Source organism: Bombina bombina, chromosome 6 (genome assembly GCF_027579735.1).
Source record: "Bombina bombina isolate aBomBom1 chromosome 6, aBomBom1.pri, whole genome shotgun sequence".
Classification (NCBI taxonomy): Eukaryota; Metazoa; Chordata; class Amphibia; order Anura; family Bombinatoridae; genus Bombina; species Bombina bombina.
In genome coordinates this window covers 761,768,796-761,787,057 of record NC_069504.1, presented here as the reverse complement: position 1 = coordinate 761,787,057, position 18,262 = coordinate 761,768,796, and the positions used below count along the sequence as shown (strand labels likewise).

The window sequence follows — 18,262 nt, the reverse complement described above, 5'->3', positions numbered from 1 at the left end:
AGCAAATAGCAATATTTATTAGTTGGTTTTGCTACGCGTTTCTCGGCTCTCCTGGCTGTTTCATCAGGCATAATTGTACAAACATTCAAACCGGCTTATATTGCCGCTCACTACCATACCTCTGAACACTCCTCCCCACTGGGGGGGGGGTGTGATTTTAGACCTATCACCATCTGATTTACCTAAGGTGTATACTCAACCTTCACAGTTGTTAACCTATCCCTATTAACTGTGAGATTACTTGTACTCTAAGATATCACCAGTTAAATCGATCATAAGTTGACCACTATCATCAACCCGCTGTTTTGCAAGTGTCAAATGTGAAACATAGCATTGCATTTATAAATATGTTAAATGTATATTTGTAATATCACTAGACTTATGCATTTATAAAACCACCTTTGATTGTAACTAAATTGGGGCATGTTCACCTCTAATGCACAGCAGATAGATAGTTGTTGCTACTGTTTTAATACATTTGATTTTGATTTTCAATATGATCAGTGACTATCAAATGGATACTTAATTTCTGTTAAAACATTGCCAAGACCGCTTATTTTTAAAAAGCGCCAGTTGTAACTAAATTAAATCGTATATACAGTTTCTTATAGAATTATAACTATTAAAGTGAACCAGTGCAGCGAATAATGATAATCATTAATTCGACTGTGAAATAAAAGATGCTGATGTGTCTGTGTCTATCTACCTTATAAAAATGATATCATAAAAATAAATTAATTTATTATAACCTAGTTAATTGAAAGTAAATACTTCATTATATACACTACTTATAAATAATGGTAAAATATATTGTTATTAATTTGATATATAAATATATATACAATCTAGTTATGTGACCAAGTGATGCTTGTTAATAATAAATAATTAATATGCTATACTTTCTACTGAATAACGGATGCTGTCTTGTGCTCAACATAGTGTTATGATCCAATATTCATTTATACCTATAGATAGATAGATAGATAGATAGATAGATAGATAGATAGGATAGATAGATAGGATAGATAGATAGATAGGATAGATAGATAGATATAGATAGATAGATATAGATAGATAGATATAGAGAGATAGATATAGTGTTCAATTATTGTGCTAGAAAAAAAAAACAGGTGTGTGTATATCATAATATTATTAAATCATTACACAATGTGCAAGTGATAAGGACCTGAATAAACTACTAATGTGTGACTAATATAATAATGTGGCAATTATAATGTAGTGAAATACTATGAACAGACCATAATCAATACGAACGGTAGTATTGATTATGGTCTGTTCGTAGTATTTCACTACATTATAATTGCCACATTATTATATTAGTCACACAGTCGTTTATTCAGGTCCATATCACTTGCACATTGTATAATGATTTAATAATATGATATACACACACCTGGGGGGGGTTTTCTAGCACAATAATTGAACACTATATATATTGATATATTTAACTATAGTATAAATTAATATTGGATCATAACACTATGTTGAGCACAAGACAGCATCCGTTATTCAGTAGAAAGTATAGCATATTAATTATTTATTAACAAGCATCACTTGGTCACAACTAGATTGTATATATATTTATATATCAAATTAATAACGATATATTTTACCATTATTTATAAGTAGTGTATATAATGAAGTATTTACCTTCAATTAACTAGGTTATAACAAACAAATTTATTTTTATGATATCATTTTTATAAGGTAGATAGACACAGACACATCATCATCTTTTATTTCACAGTCGAATGAATGATTATCATTATTCGCTGCACTGGTGCACTTTAATAGTTATAATTCTATAAGAAACTGTATATACGATTTAATTTAGTTATAACTGGCGCTTTTTAAAAATAAGCGGTCTTAGCGATGTTTTAACAGAAATTAAGTAACCATTTGATCGTCACTGATCATATTGAAAATCAAAATCAAATGTATTAAAACAGTAGCAACAACTATCTATCTGCTGTGCATTAGAGGTGAACATGCCCCAATTTAGTTACAATCAAAGGTGGTTATCTAAATGCATAAGTCTAGCGATATTACAAATATACATTTAACATATTTATAAATGCAATACTATGTTTCACATTTGACACTTGCAAAACACCGGGTAGATGATAGTGGTCAACTTATGATCGATTTAACTGGTGATATCTTAGAGCACAAGTAATCTCACAGTTAATAGGGATAGGTTAACAACTGTGAAGGTTGAGTATACACCTTAGGGAAATCAGATGGTGATAGGTCTAAAATCACACACCCCCAGTGGGGAGGAGTGTTCAGAGGTATTGTAGTGAGCGGCAATATAAGCCGGTTTGAATGTTTGTACAATTATGCCTGATGAAACGGCCAGGAGAGCCGAGAAACGCGTAGCAAAACCAACGGATAAATATTGCTATTTGCTTACTTTTAAGGATCACTGTGTGCAGCCTTTGTTTGCAGTGTATAAACAATAAAGGACTTTGTTTTACTATATCATTGCCTGCATATCCTTAAGGAGTGACCCTGTCACTACCATACCGTTTAAGTGGGGAGAGTAAGTACAGGAGAGCGCCAGCTGGTTAGCTCTAATAACCAGCCCGTGTCTACAAGCACTCGTGTCTGCGAAATTGTGAGTACCCTGCGTATAGATTACGGCTGTGCTATTTGGAAATACCGATATAGATACACACATTGGGCGCCTCTTTGTGTTTGAACATCTTTAAGAAAGGCCTGAGGATCTCTCGACCTTGAACCGTACTTTGGGAGCTTGGTGTTCTAACGAGACGCCATCAGATCCAATTCCGGTAACCCCCATTTGGTTGTTAACCTGGAGAACACTTCAGAATGGAGTTCCCACTCCCCGGGATGGAAAATCTTTCTGCTCAGTAAATCCGTTTCCCAATTGTCCACTCCTGGAATGTAGATGGCAGATAGACCGCTATTGTGAGCTTCCGCCCACTGAATGATTTGCGCCACCTCCTTCATGGCTAAGGAACTCCGAGTTCCCCCTGGTGGTTGATGTAAGCCACTGAGGTTATGTTGTCTGACTGGAACCTGATAAACCGAGCTAAAGCCAGCTGAGGTCAAGCCATCAAGGCATTGAAGATCGCTCTCAACTCCAATATGTTTATTGGGAGAGCAGATTCCTCCTGAGACCAAAATCACGGCGCCTTTAACAAGTCTCAGACTGCTCCCAAGCCCAGCAGGCTGGCGTCTGTGGTCACAATCACCCATGAAGATCTCCGAAAGCATGTCCCCTGGGACGAAGAAAAGACCACAAGATCTCTGTATGAGAGGTTGCTAATTGAAAAGATGGAGCCTGAACCAGAATATCGTCCAGATAAAGTGCCACTGCAATTCCCCAAGACTGAATTACTGCCAACAAAGCTCCCAGGACCTTTGAGAAAATTCGGGGAGCTGTGGCAAGGCCAAATGGAAGCGCTACAAATTGAAAGTGTTTGTCTAGATAGGCAAATCTCAGAAATTTGTGATTATCCCTGTGAATGGGAACATGCAGGTACGCATCCTTCACGTCTATGGTCGTCATGAACTGAACCTCTTGAACCAGAGGAAGAATGGAACGGATAATCTCCATTTTGAAGGACAGCACTCTGAGAAGTTTAAGGAACTTTAGATCTACAATAGGCCTGAAAGTTCCCTCTTTTTGGGCACCACAAACCGGTTGGAATAGAACCCTAGACCCTGTTACTGCATTGGGACTGGAACTATTACTCCCAGGAGGTAAAGATCCTGTACACATTTCAAGACGCCTCTCTTTATCTGGTCTACAGATAATCTTGAGAGGTGGAATCTGCCCCTCGGAGGAAAGGTTTTGAATTCTAACTTGTAGCCCTGGGATATTATTATGTCCACGGCCAACAGGTCTGGGACATCTCAAATCCATGCTTGAGAAAAATGAGAAAGTCTGCCCCCCACTTAATCCGATCCCGGATTAGGGGCAAACCCTTCATGCTGACTTAGATTCAGCTGCAGGCTTTTTAGATTGCGTCCCCTTGTTCCAAAACTGGCTGGGTTTCCAAGAAGGCTTGGACTGCTCCTGCTTGGTAGAGGAGGGGGAAGACTTACCTCTGAAGTTATTAAAGGAACGAAAATTACTCTGTCGTCCTTTCAATTTATTCTTCCCATCTTGAGGCAGAAATGATCCTTTACCACCCGTGATAATCGGAAATCATTTCTGCCAAACCCGGCCCAAACAAGGTCTTTCCCTTGTAAGGAATCGCCAAAAACAGAATTTATGTTTACCTGATAAATTTCTTTCTCCAACGGTGTGTCCGGTCCACGGCTTCATCCTTACTTGTGGGATATTCTCTTCCCCTACAGGAAATGGCAAAGAGAGCACCCAGCAAGAGCTGTCCATATAGCTCCGCCCCCCAGTCATTCGACCGACGGTTAGGAGAAAAAGGAGAAACTATAGGGTGCCGTGGTGACTGTAGTGTATAAAGAAATAAATTTTTCAAACCTGATTAAAAACCAGGGCGGGCCGTGGACCGGACACACCGTTGGAGAAAGAAATTTATTAGGTAAACATAAATTCTGTTTTCTCCAACATTGGTGTGTCCGGTCCACGGCTTCATCCTTACTTGTGGGAACCAATACCAAAGCTTTAGGACATGGATGAAGGGAGGGAGCAAACCAGGTTACCTAAACAGAAGGCACCACGGCTTGCAAAACCTTTCTCCCAAAAATAGCATCTGAAGAAGCATAAGTATCGAATTTGTAAAATTTGGCAAAAGTGTACAGAGAAGACCAAGTCGCTGCCTTACATATCTGATCAACAGAAGCCTTGTTCTTGAAGGCCCATGTGGAAGCCACAGCTCTAGTAGAATGAGCTGTAATTCGTTCAGGAGGCTGCCATCCGGCAGTCTCATAAGCCAATCGGATGATGCTTTTCAGCCAAAAGGAAAGAGAGGTAGCAGTAGCTTTCTGTCCTCTCCTCTTACCAGAATACACAACAAACAAGGATGATGTCTGTCTGAAATCCTTTGTTGCTTCTAAATAGAACTTTAAAGCACGGACCACATCTAGATTGTGTAACAAGCGTTCCTTCTTTGAAACTGGATTCGGACACAGAGAAGGAACAACAATTTCCTGGTTAATATTCCTGTTGGAAACGACCTTTGGAAGAAAACCAGGCTTGGTACGTAAAACTACCTTATCTGTATGGAATACCAGATAGGGAGAAGTACACTGCAAAGCAGATAATTCAGAAACTCTTCTAGCAGAAGAAATAGCAACCAAAAACAGAACTTTCCAAGATAGTAACTTAATATCTATGGAATGCATGGGTTCAAACGGAACCCCCTGAAAGTATCCTAGGAATTTTAATTTTACTCCAAGGAAACCCCTTGGATTCACACCAACGGATATATTTTAGCCATATCTTATGGTAAATTTCCTAGTTACAGGTTTTCTGGCTTGAACCAGAGTATCTATGACTGTATCCGAAAACCCACGCTTAGATAAAATCAAGCGTTCAATTTCCAAGCAGTCAGTTGGAGAGAGACTAGATTTGGATGTTCGAACGGACCTTGTACTAGAAGATCCTGCCTCAAAGGTAGCTTCCATGGTGGAGCCGATGACATTCACCAGGTCTGCATACCAAGTCCTGCGTGGCCACGCAGGGGCTATTAAAATCACAGAGGCCTGCTCCTGTTTGATCCTGGCTACAAGCCTGGGAAGGAGAGGGAACAGTGGAAACACATAAGCTAGGTTGAACGACCAAGGCGCCACTAATGCATCCACCAGTGTCGCCTTGGGATCCCTGGATCTGGACCCGTATCGAGGAACTTTTGCGATCTGGCGAGACGCCATCAGATCCATATCTGGAATGCCCCATAGTTGAGTTAACTGGGCAAAAACCTCCGGGTGGAGTTCCCACTCCCCCGGATGAAAAGTCTGACGACTCAAATAATCCGCCTCCCAATTGTCCACTCCTGGGATGTGAATTGCAGATAGGTGGCAGGAGTGATCCTCCGCCCATTTGATGATCTTGGATACCTCTCTCATCGCTAAGGAACTCTTTGTTCTCCCCTGATAATTGATGTACGCTACAGTCATGTTGTCCGACTGGAACCTTATGAATTTGGCCTTTGCTAGGTGAGGCCACGCCAGGAGCGCATTGAATATCGCTCTCAGTTCTAAAATGTTTATCGGAAGAAGAGACTCTTCGAGACCATAGACCTTGAGCTTTCAGAGAGTCCCAGACCGCACCCCAGCCTAAGAGACTGGCGTCGGTCGTGACAATGACCCACTCTGGTCTGCGGAAACTCATTCCCTGAGACAGGTGATCGTGAGACAACCACCAGCGGAGAGAATCCCTGGTTACCTGGTCTACTTGAATCTGGGGAGACAAGTCTGCATAGTCCCCATTCCACTGATTGAGCATGCACAGTTGTCATGGTCTTAGATGAATTCGAGCAAAAGGAACTATGTCCATTGCTGCAACCATCAATCCTACTACTTCCATGCACTGAGCTATGGAAGGCTGAAGAATAGAGTGAAGAACTTGACAAGCGTTTAGAAGCTTTGACTTTCTGACCTCTGTCAGGAAGATCTTCATTTCTAAAGAATCTATTATTGTTCCCAAAAAGGGAACTCTTGTTGACGGGGACAGGGAACTCTTTTCTACGTTCACCTTCCACCCGTGAGATCTGAGAAAGGCTAGAACAATGTCTGTATGGGCCTTTGCTTTGGAAAGAGACGACGCTTGTATTAGAATGTCGTCTAGGTAAGGTGCTACAGCAATGCCCCTCGGTCGTAGAACCGCTAGAAGGGACCCTAGCACCTTTGTGAAGATTCTGGGAGCAGTGGCTAAACCGAACGGAAGAGCCACGAACTGGTAATGTTTGTCCATAAAGGCGAACCTCAGGAACGGATGATGATCTATGTGGATAGGAATATGCAGGTACGCATCCTTTAAGTCCACGGTAGTCATATATTGACCCTCCTGGATTGTTGGTAAAATTGTCCGAATGGTTTCCATTTTGAATGATGGAACTTTGAGGAATTTGTTTAGAATTTTTAGATCCAGAATTGGCCTGAAAGTTCCCTCTTTTTTGGGAACTACAAACAGGTTTGAGTAAAAACCTAGACCTTGTTCCGCTGTTGGAACTGGGTTTATCACTCCCATTTTTAAATAGGTATCCTACGCAATGTAAGAATGCCTGTCTCTTTATCTGGTCTGAAGATAAGCGAGACATGTGGAACCTTCCCCTCGGAGGAAGTTCCTTGAACTCTAGAAGATACCCCTGAGAGACTATTTCTAGTGCCCAGGGATCAGGAACGTCTCTTGCCCAAGCCTGAGCGAAGAGAGAAAGTCTGCCCCCTACTAAATCCAGTCCCAGATCGGGGGCTACCCCTTCATGCTGTCTTGGTAGCAGCAGCAGGCTTCTTGGCCTGTTTACCCTTGTTCCAGCCTTGCAATGGTTTCCATGCTGGCTTAGGCTGGGAAGAGTTGCCTTCTTGTCTGGAGGCCGCAGAGTTAGTATTCGGTCCGTTCCTGAAATTACGAAAGGAACGAAAATTAGATTTGTTCTTAGTCTTGAAAGGCCTATCCTGTGGGAGGGCATGTCCCTTTCCACCAGTGATATCTGAAATAATCTCTTTCAATTCCGGCCCGAAAAGGGTCTTACCCTTGAAAGGAATATTAAGCAATTTATTCTTGGACGACACATCCGCCGACCAGGACTTTAGCCAAAGCGCTCTGCGCGCCACTATTGCAAACCCTGAATTTTTTGCCGCTAACTTAGCCAATTGGAAAGCGGCATCCAAAATAAAGGAATTAGCCAACTTTAGTGCGTAAATTCTGTCCATGACTTCATCATATGGAGTCTCTTTTGGAGCGAATTTTCTAGTTCCTCGAACCAAAAATACGCTGCCATGGTGACAGGAATAATGCACGAGATTGGTTGAAGCAGGAAACCTTGCTGAACAAATATCTTTTTTAGCAATCCTTCCAATTTTTTATCCATAGGATCTTTAATAGCGCAACTGTCCTCAATAGAAATAGTTGTGCGCTTAGCCAACGTTGACACTGCCCCCTCAACCTTAGGAACCGTTTGCCATGCGTCCCTTCTGGGGTCAACAATGGGGAACATTTTCTTGAATATAGGAGGTGGAACAAAAGGTATACCTGGCTTTTTCCACTCCTTAGTCACTATATCCGCCACCCGCTTGGGTATCGGAAAGGCATCAGCGTGCACTGGGACCTCTAAGAATTTGTCCATCTTGCACAATTTCTCTGGAATTACCAAAGAATCAGTCATCAAGAGTAGTTAGGACCTCCTTAAGCAGGGCGCGGAGATGTTCTAACTTAAATTTAAATGTCACAACATCAGTATCTGCCTGCTGAGAAACTTTTCCTGAATCAGAAATTTCCCCCTCAGACAGGCCCTCCCTCACTGCCAATTCCGATTGATGTGAGGGTATAACTGATAAATTGTCCTCAGCGCCAACCTGCTCATCTTCTGTATTTAAAACTGAGCTGTCACGCTTTCTAGGGTAGGATGGCAGTTTGGATAACAGATTTGCTATAGAATTATCCATTACTGCTGTTAATTGTTGCATAGTAACAAGCATTGGCGCGCTAGATGTACTAGGTATCGCCTGCGCGGGCAAAACTGGTGTTGACACAGGAGAGGATGAAGAACTATCCCCACTACCTTCATTAGAAGAATCATCTTGGGCAATCTTATTCAATGTGGCAGTACTGTCCATACTTTGTTTGGACGCTATGACACAATTTGCGCATACATTAATTGGGGGAACCACCTTGTCTTTCATACACACAGAACATAAGCCATCTGAGGGTATAGACATGTTAGACCGAATTTGGCAGGCTAATAATGCAATAAAAGCGTTTTTAAAGAAAAGCGTTACTGTCCCTTTAAATAATAAACAGACACACTTTATTTCTGATATATCGAAAAACAATGAAAGCAATGTCTGATTTTTACAAAATTTTTACCCCAGAGTCCTAATGCCCTGAAAGTATTGCACACCAAGTTTCAAGACTTTAACCCTAAAAATGAGCAAACCGGAGCTATTTGTTCAATTAGACAATTTTAGTACACTACAATCACAGCCACAGCCTTGCTGCGGCTTTTTACCTTCCCTGAGAGTTATTCAGCAATGAAATAAACCTTCCAGAGTCCGTTTTAGTAGCCACAGGACCCCTCACATGAAGCTGCATGCACTGCCACTGAAGTAAACTGCGCAATTGAGGCGCGAAAACGGGGCCTCCTTCCTCTGCATACCAGAGTGAAGGGGCCTTTCTGACTGAAATAGCCGTCCAACTAAATGCCAGGCGATAAAAACGTTCCCAAAAATGCTTTTAAGTGCACAAAACACTCTAAATGCCATTAAAATATGAAATAAAACAATCGATTTAGCCCACAATAGTGTCAACCAGTGTATAGCCCATTTGAAAGCCTTAATCTGTTATGAGTCTAAGAAAATGGCTTACTTACCCCTTAAGGGAAAAATGACAGTCTGTTTAAAGAGGAGTATGATTTTAGCAGCAGTAACTAAAATCAATTGCTGTTCCCACGCAGGACTGTTGAGCCCAGAGAACTTCAGTTGGGGGGAACAGTTTGCAGACTTTTGCAGTAACTAAAATCAATTGCTGTTCCCACGCAGGACTGTTGAGCCCAGAGAACTTCAGTTGGGGGGAACAGTTTGCAGACTTTTCTGCTCAAGGTATGATCAGTCATATTTCTAACAAGACATGTTAATACATGTCATGTTAGAAATATGACTGATCATACCTTGAGCAGAAAAGTCTGCAAACTGTTCCCCCCAACTGAAGTTCTCTGGGCTCAACAGTCCTGCGTGGGAACAGCAATTGATTTTAGTTACTGCTGCTAAAATCATACTCCTCTTTAAACAGAACTCTTCATCTTTTTCTGTTTTAGAGTAAATAGTACAAACCGGCACTATTTTAAAATAACAAACTCTTGATAGAAGAATAAAAAAACTACAACTAACACCACATACTCTTTACCATCCCCGTGGAGATGCTACTTGTTCAGAGCGGCAAAGAGAATGACTGGGGGGCGGAGCCAGAGGGGGAGCTATATGGACAGCTCTTGCTGGGTGCTCTCTTTGCCATTTCCTGTAGGGGAAGAGAATATCCTACAAGTAAGGATGAAGCCGTGGACCGGACACACCAATGTTGGAGAAGAATTAGATTTTGAGGAAACATCCGCTGACCAAGATTTCAGCCATAGTGCCCTCCACGCCAAAATTGAGAAACCAGATATTTTGGCCCCCAAATTAATGACCTGCAAAGAAGTATCGTAATAAAGGATATGGCCAACTTAAGAGCCTTTATCCTATCCTGAATCTGCTCTAAAGGAGTCTCTGCTTGGAGGGACTCAGACAAAGCGTCAAAACCAATATGCTGCTGCACTTGTTAATGTAGCAATACACACCGCCGGTTGCCATTGTAACCCTTGATGAATATACATCTTCTTTAAGAAAGCCTCCAGTTTCTTGTCCATAGGGTTCTTGAAAGAGCAACTATCCTCAATAGAAACATAGTAACATAGATATTGATGGCAGATAAGAGCCATAGGCCCAGCAAGTCTGCCCGACCTTACCTAACAGTATAAACTTATCTAGTTCGTTGGATAGCCTTATGATTAAAGTCCCCCACAGTGTTTGTTGCTACTACCTCTTGAGGAAGTTTATTCCATAAATCAATCACTCTTTCTGTAAAGAAGTGCTTCCTCAAATTACTCCTGAATCTACTACCCTTTAGCTTGAGCTCATGACCCCTTGTTCTTGAATTTTCCATTTTATGTAAAATACCCACAGCCTCAGTTTTACTAAACCCTTTAATGTACTTGAAAGTTGCTATCATATCACCTCTTTCCCTTCTCTCCTCTAAGCTATACATATTTAGGTCATTGAGCCTATCCTGGTAAGTTTTATTTTTTAGACCATGTACCATTTTGGTAGCCCTCCTTTACACAGATTCAAGTTTGTTAATATCCTTCTGAAGATATGGCCTCCAGAACTGCACACAATACTCAAGATGAGGCCTAGCTAATGATCTATAAAGTGGCATAAGAACCTTACTATTTCTGCTGCAAATACCTCTACCAATACATCCAAGCATTCTGCTAGCCTTACTCGCTGCATTACTACATTGTTTACTAAGTTTTAAATCATCTGAAATAATAATTCCCAAGTCCTGTTCCTCATCTGTAAGAGTCAGTAAAGTGTCATTGTGTCTGTAATTAACATTTGGATTTTTCTTCCCTAAATGCATTATTTTACACTTTGCTGTGTTAAACTTTAGATCCCAGTCGTTTGTCCAATCCTCCAATTGTTGTATATCACTTCTCATTTTGTCTACCCCCCTGGAACATCCACTCTGTTACAAATTTTGTATCATCTGCAAAGAGACATACTTTCCCCTGTAGCCCTTTGCGGATATCGCAGATAAATATGTTAAACAAAACAGGCCCCAGAACTGACCCCTGAGGAACACCACTAGTAACAGCCCCCTCTGCTGAATGAACTCCATTTACTAAGACACTTTGTTTTCTGTTCTTAAGCCAGAATTCCACCCAGTTCACAATTTTTTAATCTAGACCAAGGAGATACAGTTTGTGAATTAGTTATTGTGTGGGACGGTGTCAAATGCTTTGCTGAAATCTAGATATGCTACATTAACTGCTCCACCCTTGTCTAATACTTTTGTTACATAATCAAAGAAGTCAATTAGATTAGTCTGACATGATCTCCCTGAAGTAAAACCATGCTGATTTTGGTCCTCTAAATTGTTTGTCTTTATGTAAGTCACAATTCTTTCTTTTAAGAGGCTTTCCATTAATTTCCCTACTACTGAAGTTAAACTAACAGGCCTGTAGTTGCCAGATTCTTCTTTACTGCCCTTTTTATGAAGAGGTATTACATTTGCTATTCTCCAATCATCTGGGACAGCTCCTGTTAATAGTGACTGATTAAACAGATCAGTTAATGGGACAGTTAGCACTGATCGAAGTTCTTTTAAAACCCTTGGATGATTATTATCAAGACCCACTGCCTTTTTAACATTTATTTTTGATAATGCTTATTATTATTTGATAATAGGAATAGTAGTCTTCTTGGCCAGTGTAGATATCGCCCCTTCCACCCTGGGAACTGTCTGCCATGATTCATTAATGGAGTCAGCCACCGGGAGCATCTTCTTTAAGACTGGGGAGGGAGAAAAAGGAATTCCAGGTCTCTCCCATTCCCGGGCAATAATCTCCAATGCACGGTCTGGCACTGGAAACACCTCCCCAGGGGGGGAACATCAAAGTATCTATTTAATTTGCTAGATTTCTTAGGTTTGACAATGACAGGAGTATCAAAGTCGTCCAAAGTAGCCAAAACCTCCTTTAAGAAAACACGAAGGTGTTCAAGCTTAAATCTGAAGGAAACCACTTCAACATCAAAAGGAATTATACTATGCGAATCTGAGATTTCACCTTCAGAGGCTACCGAAGTATCCTCTTCTGACTTATGGGAAAGAGCAACTTCATTAGCCTGTACTGGATCTGATAGCTTACTATCTGATTCTCTAAATTTTCCTCTTGCGTCTCCCCTGAAGCATGGGAATGGCAGCTAGCGCCTCGGATACTGCTGAGGATACCTGGACAGCAATTTCAGACTTCAAATACACTCCATCAAGAGATTGAGAGGAACCGCAGGGCACTGCATGTGACGACAACGTTTGTGACATTTGAGGAAGAGGCTGTGGCACTGCCTGAACACCATCAATCTGAGAGAAACAAAACAGTCTGTCTTTGTAGATTAGAGTTCTTTCAATACAAGAACTACAAAAAGGCAAAGGTTCAACTTGGGAATCCAAGCAAAGTTTGCACTCTATAGCAGAGACTCTAGATCCATATTGCAAATAATAATAAATATATATATATATATATATATATATATATATATATATAGTGTTGCTTGGGTGTTTCTTGATCTGCGCTGTGTATGTTGAAAATGGTTATTTTGCTCTAAATAGTTCCTCCTGATATATTTCAATGGCAGCTAGTTTCTGAATATTCCACTATCATCAAATGGAATGTGAAGAAAAAAAGGTATGGAGTTGAGTTTCAGAGTTCAGCGCACATAAAACAAATTATGGTGCAGTATGTCAGTACTAGGCAATCAAAAACTAAATCGTGAGATTTAAATGTGCTCACCTTGTTTAACCTCAAGCATGTGAGGTATGTTGGAAGCATGGAGGGGGATGTAATCCCTATCTGTGGTAAAGATGTTTCCAGCTTGTATGGAGAAACTTTTAGCAGGTGGAAATCTTGATATCCCTGGAGTAGAAATATGTTGGTATTTCAGACAAACTTCTCCTCTCTGGAGTTAGGTAGAGACACTTTAATTCTTTTTGCTGGATTTCTTTCCTTGTTGCTGTTTATTTCTTTTCCCCTTCTTTATACTTGAAAGGCTTCTCCTCTCTGGAGTATGGTATAAACTTTATGTATGCAAACAAATTTGTGCTCAGTTTACATATTATGAGATCAATTGTGGATATTAATTGCAGCATTCATGAGATGTGTATAAATGATGCTTGCAAGGACACAAAGTGAAATTTTAAATAAAAACACTTTTATTTTCCAATGTCCAATAAAAAATGATAAACCGAAATCCTCTTTGATAATAGTCCAGATCAGGGACAGAAATAGGTGAGCAGATGAAATATAGTATATTTCTTTAAATCCGGTAGTGAGTTTTTTTTTATCAGGGCTGGTGCAAAAACAGCTAGCTGATAAAAATTAGTGATATTGTGGTATAGGATGCTGTAAGTACAGCTGAAGGTAAATTCCTTGTGGTGGTTTTGAGCTCTGAAAAGCTCTCAGAGTTCAGGTGGATAAGTTGGTGTTTATGATGGAAAATCGTAATAAATAGTTACATTAACTGCTGTAAATACAGCTAGATGATGATTCCTTGTGGTTTTTTGAGCTCTAGATAGCTCACAATATCCGGATGGATGTGGATTCTTAAGCCTGTCAGTGACAGGGTCCGTTGCTGAAGTGTTTGAAGCTTGGTCTCCCTGGACAGGAAGTGACGTCAGAAGTGGGCGTGCCCTTACGCGTTTCGTGAATTACATTCACTTCATCACTTTGTGTTCTTGCAAGCATCATTTATACACATCTCATGAGTGCTGCAATTAATATCCACAATTGATCTCATAGTATGTAAACTGAGCACAAATTAGTTTGCATACATAAAGTTTATACCATACTCCAGAGAGGAGAAGCCTTTCAAGTATAAAGAAGGGGAAAAGAAATAAACAGCAACAAGGAAAGAAATCCAGCAAAAAAGAATTAAAGTGTCTCTACCTAACTCCAGAGAGGAGAAGTTTGTCTGAAATACCAACATATTTCTACTCCAGGGATATCAAGATTTCCACCTGCTAAAAGTTTCTGCATACCAGCTGGAAACATCTTTACCACAGATAGGGATTACATCCCCTCCATGCTTCCAACATACCTCACATGTTTGAGGTTAAACAAGGTGAGCACATTTAAATCTCACGTTTAGTTTTTGATTGCCTAGTACTGACATACTGCACCATAATTTGGTTTTGTTTTTCTCCATTCTATGTGCGCTGAACTCTGAAACTCAAATATATATATATATATATATATATATATATATATATATATATATATATATATATAATTTTTACATTTGTTACTGTCCCTTTAAGACTGATCCAAGGTAGATAAAACCGGAATAAAGACAGCCTTGGACAAGTAAGCAAATAGTTTTGATACCTTTATGAGCAAATTTTCAGACCCCAATAAAAAGAGTTAGGATACCTAGAATAAACCTCTTGCACAGCCTCTACACCTCAGCGCTAAGCTGAGGTGTCTACCTGCTCCTCTCTGCAACGCTAGGTTGAAAAAGGAATAAAAGGAAACTGAAGAAGCTGTTACACAGGAAATAAGAATACAGCGCCAAAAAAAAAAGTGCGCGCTGAAAAACCCCAGCCGGAAGATGAAGGCTCCGCCTCTCCTAGTAACATCATAGACGGTTCCGATATCCATTCAGTCACACATGAAGGGCAAAAAATTTTCCCCAAAATAAAGATAACAATTGCATCTATAAGCAGTCTAACAAACTGAGCCACAAATAATTCAGAAACATTGAATGAATATTCTCTAAGTTACCGCAACACAGTGCCCTGCATCCTGCCTAAAATATCCTGACTCTCAGGAATAAACCAGTCCCGTATATGGTGCAAACTGCTGTAGTGCCAGGGTTTTCGATGAGAAATTAAATATTGCACTTACCTGCACCCTTGACTGTCCGGCAGGAGGACAGATCACCTGGCATGAGAGGAAGCCACTCCTCAGACCTGTAGATAAAAGAATGAACAGAGTAAGCCTACTCTGGCATTCTATTAGAGAGCAGCAAATTTGTCAGGAAAAAAGGTAAAGAGGCCCACCCCACAACTGCCTAACTGCTTGAAAGCTACCACAGCCCTACTGAAGAGACTAACGTGGAGTACAGCTAGACCCAGCTCGTCAGAAAAGATCAGCGCAAACCTGCTCAGGCTTTCAAAATAATAAAATCTTGATTGAAGAATTCTTTGACACCTAAACTTCCCCTTCTCCTTGCACAGAAGGCAAAGAGAATGACTGGGGATTGTGGGAAGGGAAGTGATACTCAACAGCTTTGCTGTGGTGCTCTTTGCCTCCTCCTGCAGGCCAGGAGTGATATTCCCAACAGTAATTGATGATCCTGTGGACTCACCGTATCTTAGGAAAGAAAGTACATTGGAAAGTGGTTTAAAATTGCATGCTCTAGATGAATCATGTTGTTTAATTTTGACTAGACTGTCCCTTTAAAAAAATACAATTTAAAGTGAAGGTCCATTTTGATGAATTAGTGCCTTGTTTTTAATAAAGCTTTTAAAAACAAGGGCACTTTAATTCATCAAAATTGACATTTCACTGATTTCTTCAAAAGCTTAACTTTTAATCCTGAATGCCGCTCCAGCGATTCCCCCGGACGTCGGAAGCCTCTCCAAACTTCAGAAATGACGAAAACAATGAAATGTCAATTTTGATAAATTAAAGTGCCCTTGTTTTTAAAAGGTTTATTAAAACCCAGGTACTAATTCTTCAAAATGGACCTTCACTAAAAAAAAAACATTGATTTTCATCCACCCTGAGATAGATGTATGCATTCATGTATTATATTTTATTATATATACATACACACACACATATTTATATATATGTATCCGAGTACTCTGGTTATTTTAATGCTTTGAATGGCTCCACTGTGAGCAGTAAAAAACAAGTCAAGAAAAATATTCAGTCAAAAAGAAAAATAAGTAGAATTGTAGGGCTAGAACCACCCATAAAAGAACCACCCCACTTTACTTTGTCTTTTGAGAACATGGTCTTGGGATGTTCTTCCTGGTTGCGAGAGTGCCACGTTAAGTTTGCAAGAGCAGTAAGACACATTTCTTTCAAATCTAGAGGGGGAAAAAAAAAAAAGTAAAATAATTGTTATTAAAGGAATAACAACAAAATAAAAAAACATTTACATTTATGCACAGAAGCTTTTAAAAATGTAATGACAATTAAAAATGACTGTTTGGCTACTGTTCCAATTCCATGACTTTGGAGCCAGCCCAAAAATACATACATACATTTTTCTCTGTGATGTATGATATTGTGAGAAAAACTATTTATGTTTATCTAATACATTAATTTCTTTCATGAAGGTGAGAATTCACAAGATCATTGCAACTGGGAATGGTGGGCCATAAAATTCTCGTGCCCTCAACAACAGGGCACAGCAAGAGGGAACCCCAATTTCTTGGTTAATAGTACCTGTTCAAAGAACTGCCTTGTCCTGGTGAAAATAAAGGAAAGGAGGTTAACAGGATAAAGCTGAAGTTTTAATATCTGCTACCTGAAGAAATGGCCAAGAAAAGAAGGAAAAAAAAAAAAAAAGGCCTTTCAAGACTAATGGAGGTCCTAACCGTGTATAGGTTCAAAAGGAGCAGCTTGTAGGACAGATGGATTTAGTTTCTAGAAAATGCCAATTTAAACTCCAAAAAGAAAATTTATGCTTACCTGATAAATTAATTTCTTCTACGATATGACAAGTCCACGGATTTCATCCTTACTTGTGGGATTTATCCTCCTGCTAACAGGAAGTGGCAAAGAGCAGCACAGCAGAGCTGTATATATAGCTCCTCCCTTCCCTCCACCTCCAGTCATTCGACCAAAGTTAGGAAGAGAAAGGAAAAGCCAAAGGTGCAGAGGTGACTGAAGTTGATAAAAAATAAAATATAAATCAGTCTTAAAAATGACAGGGAGGGCCGTGGACTCGTCATATCGTAGTAGAAATTAATTTATCAGGTAAGCATAAATTTACTTTTCTTCTACAAGATACGAGTCCACAGATATCAACCTTACTTGTGGGATACAATACCAAAGCTACAGGACACGGATGGAAGGGAGGGACAAGACAGAGACCTAAATGGAAGGCACCACTGCTTGAAGAACCTTTCTCCCAAAACCAGCCTCAGAAGAAGCAAAAGTATCAAATTTGTAAAATTTGGAAAAAGTATGAAGAGACGACCAAGTCGCAGCCTTGCAAATCTGTTCAACAGAAGCATCGTTTTTAAAAGCCCATGAGGAAGCCACAGCCCTAGTAGAATGAGGCGTAATTCTTTCAGGAGGCTGCTGTCCAGCAGTCTCGTATGCCAGACGGATGATACTCTTCAGCCAAAAAGACAGGTAGGTAGCCGTAGCTTTCTGACCCCTACGCTTTCCAGAATAAACAATGAATAATGAAGATGATTGACGGAAATCCTTAGTCACATGCAAGTAAAACTTCAGGGCACGGACCACATCCAGGTTATGCAACATACGCTCCTTCTTAGAAGAAGGGTTAGGACATAATGAAGGAACAACGATTTCCTGATTAATATTCTTATTAGAAACAACCTTAGGAAGGAAACCAGGTTTGGTACGTAAAACCACCTTATCAGAATGGAAGATAAGGAGAGTCACATTGTAGTGCTGAAAGCTCAGAAACTCTACGAGCAGAAGAAATAGCAACCAAAAACAAAACTTTCCAAGATAACAACTTAATATCTATGGAATGCATGGGTTTAAACGGAACCCCTTGAAGAACATTAAGAACTAAATTCAAACTCCAGGGTGGAGCAATTGGTCTAAATACAGGC

General features: G+C 40.1%; 1 protein-coding gene across 1 annotated transcript in view; it reads right to left on the bottom strand.

Annotated features, from left to right (window-relative positions):
* Window positions 1–18,262, bottom strand: part of ASH2L (ASH2 like, histone lysine methyltransferase complex subunit) — a 579,627-nt gene that overhangs the window by 457,635 nt on the left and 103,730 nt on the right. The window contains exon 6 of the mRNA XM_053719418.1: window positions 16,440–16,534. Coding sequence (XP_053575393.1) covers window positions 16,440–16,534 — 95 coding nt within the window. The remainder of the gene's footprint in view (window positions 1–16,439; window positions 16,535–18,262) is intronic.